Consider the following 8087-nt stretch of genomic DNA (forward strand, 5'->3'; position numbering starts at 1 on the left):
GTGGGGGGGTGGGGGTTGGGTGCGCAGAGCCCTGCAAGGTGATGGTTGGAGGCAGCACCATGCTTGCAACCCACCCAGGAAGCAAAAGGATGCAGGTAAATGTGTTTTGCCTGGGGAGGAGAGACAGGCAAGGGGCTGCTCACCCATGGGCCTTGACTCAGGACCAGCATCAGCACATTCATAACAGGATCCGATGGCATCTCTGCCCTGGATGGTGCAGGCAGGCAGCAAGCATCCCCAGGGAACTGGACCTTTTTCTCCAGGAGCCATGCAACCCCATTCTCACTTTTCATTTCATCATTCCCAATTCACTATCTGAGATTGCTAAGGAATCTCAAGAAGTAACCTTGAGAGGCATTTCATTTTATTATTGTTAATTCACTTAGTATCTGATGTGCTAACGAGTCTCAAGGAGTCACTTTGAGAGGCATCACTAGTCAAAGGGAGACCCTGGCGTGCAGTCTGCTTCTGTGTAGGAGAGATCAACAGGCCCTGAGGCTATCCACTATTTCTGGAGTAAGTTGATTGATTTCTATTTTCAGACCAGCTGTGTTTCAGTTCGTGCATGCTCAACTAGTCCTCAGCTGTTGAGCAAGATTTATGGCCCTTATTGTGTTGTTATCTGTCTCTCCGGAGTTCGGCTTAAACCAGATGCAGCCATCATGACCACTGCTGGTGGCTATTGCTTTAAGCAGAAAGTGGAGGGCTGCGGAGGAGCACACCACCACACCAGGGCTGCTATTTTTCATTGCTTTCTGTGTTCTCATTTCGGTCCAACAGCAAGCGGCTCTGAGCCAGCAAGAGGAAGGAAGCCCAGCCTGGGCCTCACCTTGGGTTAAAGGGCGGCCATGATGAAAATGCCTGGCATGAGTCCTTCAGCTGAGGAGGCTTGCACCTTGTTTCTATCAAACAGAGGAACAGGAGGCACCTGGTGTTTCTGCCACCCTCCTCCTTCTCCTTACTGCACCCTCCATGACATCTTCCCTTGCACGCTGCAGGGATCAGAATGCATCAGCGCTGTTTGCACACATACACACAGAGCCCTGCACCCTGGCTTAGGTTGGTGTTAGGGTCCCTGCTTGCCCTCCCCACTGTGCTCCCTCTGTTATTCCCAAGGTTAACCCACATACTATGTATGTTCTGTCAGGTGACTGCGTCAGCATTGTGGGAGCACACCAACAGACCAAAGCCATGAGCCTTTCAGAATATTCGGTTCAGCAAGTCCCATATGGGTGTTGCTGAATGAAAATCTCTTTTTTGCTTGGTGACTCCCTGAGTGTCAGTAGTGCCATCTCCTTTCCATGGTAGCAACATACTGAAAGTTATGAAAGTGCGAAATAAGATATGTTTCCTGTTTCTGAAGAGGGCCTGTGCTCTGTGGCTGGTACAGAACACCTCCTGCTTGTAGCTTTAAAGGAAACATACTTCTTTTTTCTAAAGGGATCAGGGTTTCTTGGAGAGGTGGGAATGACAGTTAATTACAGAAGCAAGACATACTCTCCTTTTCAAGGGAAAACAAAACCCCGTGTATTTTTATTCACTAGCACCAGCTGCTGGATATTGGTGGAAACAGAAGAAGTAGCAGAAATCAGCGCAAAAAAAAAAATCAGTTAAAAAAGCATCTGGAAACAGCACTGGAGCCACTGCCTTCCTCCAGCTCTCAAAACCAGGAACCTTAGCCCCAGGGCTACTGAACCCCCAGGAGCACTGGTCATGTCAGAACCACTTTGGCAAAGGTGCCTGAAGCAGAAAGCGGAGAAGTCAGGCAAGAGTGCTAAAAAAAAAGCCAGTGCCAGATGCATCTTTCCCCTCTTCCCTTTTCCTGGCCTCGTGTCCTGCAGCAGGGCCTTGGCTGGAGACCCCCACATCTGCATTCCTCGGGGGACACAGACGTGCAGAGCGGCCTCTCTTGGGACAGGCTCTTTGGGACCTTTCCCCACCCCTGGGGCGGGAGGGTGGTTGGCAGCTGGCCACCACAGTGCATCTGCTGGGGCTGGGAACGGAGGTTGCCGGGTTTGCAAAAGCCATTTGCAGCTGTCTTGCGTGTTCAGGCACCTGAAAAACTTCCTCTGCTCTGCTCACACAAGGAAGGCTTTGCCTGGAGCCTGCCCTGCAGTGCTGGGACCTGCTGCCCATGGCATCCCAGCAAGGCTGTGCCTCATTCTGCTGCCTGGTCACAGCTCAAGTTTGCCTCGCACACCTGGGGATATTTGGGAGGGACTCCAAGGGACAAGTTACGCACAGCACAGCAGCAGGTTTGCAGGCACAGCACTGCTGCACACTGCCAGAGAGGGGACATGGGACAGACCCTATCCCCAGGGACCCTGCTGCCCTACGCAATGCTGCACGAAGCCTCCCCATGGGAAGGTGGTTGTGGAGCAAGACAAACCCTGCAGCTTTGAGAAAGGGCAGAAAACAGATCCAAGCCCTGGATCCTCACAGAAACCCTTTATTTTGTACCTGGTGCTCAGCCTTCACGCTGGGCTGAACTTGCCTGGGAAAGCATGAACCTGTGGGCTGACAGCTGTTGAAATGCCACACATCAGTGTGGGCAGAGCCTCCTGGGGGAAGTCCAATCTCCTTGCTGACCTGGACCTCTTAGGTTTCCTGGCTTGCTGTTATTTTATCCGGGTGAAAATGCTGGTGCCAATCCTGCAGGAAACCCCAAATCACTGTGGTTCACCCAGCTGGGATCACCTATGCTGTGGTAAAGGGTACAGAGGGGAAACCCAAGGAGGGGCACTGTGTTCCCTGCTGCCTCACTGGGTGCTGAGTGGGATACCCTGGGCTCCAACCCTGTAGCAGAGGCTTGCATCATCTCCTGGACAAGGAGATTGCAAGAAGAGTCCTGGGTGGGTGTCATCAACCCTATTTTGACGTCACCCACCCTGGGGCACATGTGGGATGCAGGGGCTGACCAGGTCACAGGGATGTTCCTTAGTCCCTGCTTGTCACCAGTGACAAACCCATTTCACCCTCCCAGTCCGGCCATGTCCTATCCCATGGGATTTCTACCTTCTCCAGACCAGGGTGCAGGAAAGTTTGGCACAGCAGTGACTAGGATCTGGCACTCACCGGGTGGCTTTCCAGTCCTCAGCGGGGCTGTTGGCCGCCTCTCGCAGAAGCCACAGGGCGTGCAGGGTCTCCTCCCCGTTGGTACCCACATAGCACTGGCCCAGGAAGGCGGTCATCCGGGCTGTCTCTGAGTCTGGAAGGGTCCAAGGTGGCATAAATCAGGGTGATGAGGGATGAAGCCACTCCCCTGCATTCCGCTGGCATCCCTGCTACAGGGTGATGGCTCCCTCCTGCCTACCTCGGAGCTGCCAGCGCACGGTGAAGGAGAAGGTGGGCTGTGGTACCAGCCCTGCATCCTGCTGGGTCCCCTCCAGTGGCGATGTGAGGATTTCAGAGCCACCAGCAGCAGGACCCGGCAGGTAGGAACCGGAGAAGCTGCCGTCCTTTCTGAGGAAGGACACAACCATCCGGCAGCCCGTGTCGCTCCGCCATGACCCGGAGAGGAGGCACTGCAAGGCCAGTGTTGTGGCTTCAGGGGCCCAGCCAGGAAGGGGGGCATCCTGCTGCTGCCCCACCACCCTGGCTCTGCCCAGGGATGCCTGCAGCACTGGGGTACATAACACAGACCCATCACCACCTCAGCGCAAGCATCACACCCGCGGCACTGATTGCCTTAGCACAGCCACTGCTCGGGGCTGTTTGCTGCGATCACCCAGTGGAGAGCGGGTCCTACCTGTGTTAAAGCAGAGGGTGTGCTGCTTTCCCTCCACGCTTGGTGGGAGATGGGGTTTCTCTGGGGCATGGCTTTGTTTGCCTGTCCAACGGAATCCCACAGCCAGAAGCATCCTTGCAGGAGCAGTCCCTCCCTCCCAGACCCTCTGCAGCTTCCTTCAGCCCTGAGTAGGGATGATCCCACCAGCTCTGGCAGCCCAGCCCCAGTTCCGTGCTGAGCACCGCAGCCTCAGCAGCTGCCTTTGGGGTCTAGCAGGGTGTCAGTACCAAGTCCCCATTGTCACCTGTCCCCATACATTCCTCTCTGCAGGGGCAATGCAAGTTCTCCTGCTTGTGCCAGTCTGAACTGGCATTTGAGAGAGAACCTCTGGCTGCCCACGCTGCATCCCTGTGCTACATCTGCCACATCCCCACCATCACTTGTCCCCGTACCTTCCTCTCCTCAGGAATGACGTATGTCACCAGGGCCAGGGCCAGGGCCAGGGCCAGAGTGAAAGCACCGCTCCCCATGGCCATGGGGCTGCACAGAGGCCAGCACAACTCCCTCCTGGCCCTGCGGCCCGGCCCCCTTTATAGGGCTGTAACCAGAGCCCCACAGGCAGCGGGCTGGCAGCTGTGGGGTGGGTGGCCTAATGGCAGAGTGCCTGGGACAGGCGAGGCGAGGAGGTCTGAGTGACCTGGGCAGTGCCGGAGGAATGCAGGGATGAGCACGGCTGCAGAGAGAGGGGCGGGGGCATGGGCTTTTTTTGAGGCCCTTATAGTGGCCCGGAAAGCATCAAATACCTTCCTTGGGAGTCTGCCTCTTGTGCATTCAAGCTGGAGATAATTACCTGCTGGAGATAATTACCTTAGCTGGTCCCTGCTTTGATGGTGCCACTGCCTGACCAGGGTCACCCATGTGGCCTCAGGGCATCCCTGGCAGAGAGAAGCTGCCACGGCTGCAGCACTGCGCAGGAGGGAAGGCTTGCCCTGCCTTCTGCTTTAGCAGCATAACATTTCCCCAGCACCTCAGCTGTTGATTTTGCTGCTTTTGCTTTCACAAGAGTTGAAGGAAGAAGTAACCAGAGAGGAAATGGGGTTCAAAGGAGTATGTTTGCTAAACACACAAAGCACGCTAACCAGCCTTTTATTTGCACCTCTTCCTTATGTGTGCTGGTCTTAGAGGCCTTGGATGTACAAAACACAGCCTGCACTGTCCCTGTGTTCCTGAGCTGCTTCTCTGCTTGCTGCAGTGCCTGGAGCAGGCATGGGGCTGTGGGCAACTGAAAATTAACATAGGATTCAACTTCCTAAACACATGCTGTTTCTAGGACAGCAGTGTCTGGGGCGCTGGATGGCAGCAGGGCTGTGGTCTGTGTACTGAGGGTGGGGGAGTCCCACCTCAGGGCAGCTCTGCTCAGCGCCTGCCATAAGCCCCAGCACACCCCAGCACTCCTCTGCTGCTGCTGCTCAGCACCTGTCACTGTGGTCTGGATGTCCCCAAAGTCTGAGGTCAGTGGAAATCAACCCTCTCCTATCACATCACTCCTCCTTGTTGCCTTTTACAGTCCCAAACTCATGAGCTTATCACAGGGGCTTGAGAACTACACCCAAGGGGATCTCTTGCCCTGGATGCCACACTTCATCCTTTCAGCCTGACACCAGCCCCTGCCTTTCTGCACTGTTTGGCAGGGACAAGCTGCCCTGTTTGAGGTGCCAGGGAGGTGGCAGCCACCACTCCAAGACATGACAGCGTGCACCAGCCTTGCTGGGGCTGGGCCAGGCTCAACAGACTGCACAGTTAGTGTGCTGTCATCCCTAGGTTATATTTGTACCACTTGTGCAAGAGGCTTTGCCTTCACCCGTGGACCTGCCAAAAACTTGAAAGGGCTGACTAAGCTTGGCAGATGTCCACAGAGGCAGATAGAGTGGCACTGCCAAAATGCGGTGACAAAAGAGGGTAAAATCCCTGGTTATAACCCAGGGGGATGTGATGGGATGGGATGGGATGGGATGGCATGGGATGGGGGTTTTAACTGTACACATTTTACTCTGAGTGTTGTGCAGCATGGAGGAAACACTTTATCAATATTTCACATCTGCCGATACTGTTACTTCCATCACCCAGCCCTATGGAGCATGAAGTCCTGGGACTGGTAAGGCGTCTGGTGGGGATGGATATGAAGGCACTACAAGGAAGGCAGCTTGATTCAGGATGCTGATGCCACCTCTGCAGCTGGCAGGCAGGTGGGGAGTGGTGGCACAGGGTGTAAGTTTGGGTTAGGATGAGGTGGGAATTGAACCCAGGGAGCTGGGTGGGGGGGAATCAGGGAGGGATCCAGATGTCCCTGGGGAAGGGCAGTGGTGAGCCCTTGACTCTGCAGGGGTACCCAAGGGGACATAAGCTGCCCCAGAGAGGGAGCAGGGGCAGTTTTTAAAAAAAGACAATGACAACTGACATGAATTTTAATTTTATTTTTATGTGAGAGGCTGGTTTACTTGTCTTGGGGGGGGCTGGACTACAGCTGGAGCATGCCATCACGGGGCAGGTGAAGATGTGTCTTCACAAGATGGGGACAAGCTTGGCAGGATCTTTCCTTTTCGGATGCGTTTGCGTGTGAAGACATTTCTGCCCACCCTATGGGAAGCAGAGAGTTCCTGTGGGATGACCCGCACACACTGCTCACTTAGAACTGCCCGTGCTAGCAGATGACAGGGCTGTCCCTAAATGCCCCCCAACTTGCCTCAAGCAGCTGCCAGATGTCCCTGCCCAGGGCAAGCCCTTTGACATCAGGCATTGGCATCCCCCTGGCAAACACATGCTGGAGAGTTCCCAGGGGTGGTCCCCTCGCCCATGGGGATGCTTGTTCTCAGGGGTCCTTCCTGGGGATGACCCCCTCTGTAGGGACACTGCCCCCCACACCCCTCCACTACCTCGTGGCTTTCCAGTCCTCCTCGAGGGACCCAACAGCTTCACGCAGCAGCCACATGGTGGTCAGTGTCTCCTTTCCACCCGTGTCCATGAAGCACTGCCCCGTGAAGGCAGTGGTGGCATCTGGGGAAGCACTTGATGAGTAGTCAGTGGGGACAGCACCCACGCTCGTTGTCTGCTTCCCCCTCCCCTGGGTCCTTTCAGTGGCAGCTGTGTTCCTACTCCAACAGCCATGCACACCCCCAACCCCTGCGGGGGGGGACCTGCCCTTCCCCAGGGGCTCCCTCAGGCAAGGCAGGCTCTGTGGCACCATGTCCCCCATGCCCTAATGGGGTCCGGACCCACCATGCTCAACTCGGGCTGCCCAGCAGGGATGGGTGCAAAGGGGCTGGGTGAGGAAGGGCTGCCCCATGCAAACCCAGCATTGTGTGTTAGCCCCACACTGGTCAGATACCTTTACCTCCCTCTGCTTAGCTGCACCAAAGCATCACTCAGCAGACTTTCCAGCAGAAGAAAAAACTTGCTGGCCATCTGCACAGCTGCCGGTCCCCCCGTGGTGCCATCCCCAGGTGTCCCAGCACTTACTGGAGAACTTGTCCCAGCGCACGGTGAAGGCAAAAGTGGGCCAACCCCCCTCACTGGGCTGCTGCTGGGCACCTCTCAGGGGGGAGGCATGGGCACAGCTGCCGGCAAGGGTGACACGTGTGAGGTATTTCCCCTGGAAGTCCCCGTTGTCCCTCACAGCCGAAATCTCCATCAGTGAGTCCAGCTCATTCCTCCACAGCCCACTGAGCTGGCACTGAAAGGACACAGTGATGAGGGACCCCATCCCTCCCACTGCCCCATGGCCAGAGCCATAAGCCTTGCTGCTAGTACAACTGTGGGGCAGGGATCTCCCTGTCTCCGGTTTGGGGAAATGCTCTCCTAGGTGCTGCTGGCTGCTGAGTGGACAGTGCAACAAGGCCAACACCTGCCAGCCTGTCAGCATGCATGGTGTGCCCAGACACAGACCCCACGGGAGAGGATGGTCCATGAATGGTGCCCCTGAGCATAGACCCCACAGGAAGGGATGCCCCAGGCATGGTGTCCCAAACACAGACCCTGTGAGAGGGAATGCCCTGCACATGATGCCCCAGTGGGAGCAAAGCTCTGTGGAGGTGGTACCAGGGAGCTGGGGGTGACCCAAAGATACCCTGCCCATTCCCTGGACTAGGTGCTTGCAAAGATCTCCTGCTTGTGCCAGTCTGAACTGGCATTTGAGAGAGAACCTCTGGCTGCCCACGCTGCATCCCTGTGCTACATCTGCCACATCCCCACCATCACTTGTCCCCGTACCTTCCTCTCCTCAGGAATGACGTATGTCGCCAGGGCCAGGGCCAGGGCCAGAGTGAAAGCACCGCTCCCCATGGCCATGGGGCTGCACAGAGGC

General features: G+C 56.1%; 2 protein-coding genes across 2 annotated transcripts; both read right to left on the reverse strand.

Moving 5' to 3' along the window:
- Window positions 1-2453: 2453 nt before the first annotated feature.
- LOC113489694 (avidin-like) lies at window positions 2454-4257 on the reverse strand. Its single transcript, XM_026865652.1, has 4 exons — window positions 4180-4257; window positions 3314-3524; window positions 3076-3208; window positions 2454-2652 (listed from the first exon to the last, which is right to left on the reverse strand). The coding sequence occupies exons 1-4, from the start codon at window positions 4255-4257 to the stop codon at window positions 2619-2621; spliced, it is 456 nt and encodes a 151-aa protein (XP_026721453.1). The 3' UTR covers window positions 2454-2618.
- Window positions 4258-6264: 2007 nt separating this feature from the next.
- Window positions 6265-8079, reverse strand: LOC113489693 (avidin-like). The gene is made up of 4 exons (XM_026865651.1): window positions 7994-8079; window positions 7244-7457; window positions 6661-6781; window positions 6265-6364 (listed from the first exon to the last, which is right to left on the reverse strand). The coding sequence occupies exons 1-4, from the start codon at window positions 8069-8071 to the stop codon at window positions 6265-6267; spliced, it is 513 nt and encodes a 170-aa protein (XP_026721452.1). The 5' UTR covers window positions 8072-8079.
- Between the last annotated feature and the right edge of the window lie 8 nt (window positions 8080-8087).

Source organism: Athene cunicularia (assembly GCF_003259725.1).
Source record: "Athene cunicularia isolate RWA chromosome Z unlocalized genomic scaffold, athCun1 chrZ_part1, whole genome shotgun sequence".
NCBI classification, from domain to species: Eukaryota; Metazoa; Chordata; class Aves; order Strigiformes; family Strigidae; genus Athene; species Athene cunicularia.

Bases quoted from the DNA above. Each gene is read 5' to 3' on its own strand.
- LOC113489694 (XM_026865652.1), bottom strand. From the start codon at position 4,257: ATGGGGAGCGGTGCTTTCACTCTGGCCCTGGCCCTGGCCCTGGCCCTG. The intron at 3,209-3,313 runs GTAGGCAGGAGG...GGACCCTTCCAG, and splicing joins CGTGCGCTGGCAGCTCCGAG to ACTCAGAGACAGCCCGGATG. The intron at 2,653-3,075 runs GTGAGTGCCAGA...GGTTTCCTGCAG, and splicing joins GAGGACTGGAAAGCCACCCG to GATTGGCACCAGCATTTTCA.
- LOC113489693 (XM_026865651.1), bottom strand. From the start codon at position 8,071: ATGGCCATGGGGAGCGGTGCTTTCACTCTGGCCCTGGCCCTGGCCCTG. The intron at 6,782-7,243 runs GTAAGTGCTGGG...GTGCTTCCCCAG, and splicing joins GCGCTGGGACAAGTTCTCCA to ATGCCACCACTGCCTTCACG. The intron at 6,365-6,660 runs GTAGTGGAGGGG...TGCTTCCCATAG, and splicing joins GAGGACTGGAAAGCCACGAG to GGTGGGCAGAAATGTCTTCA.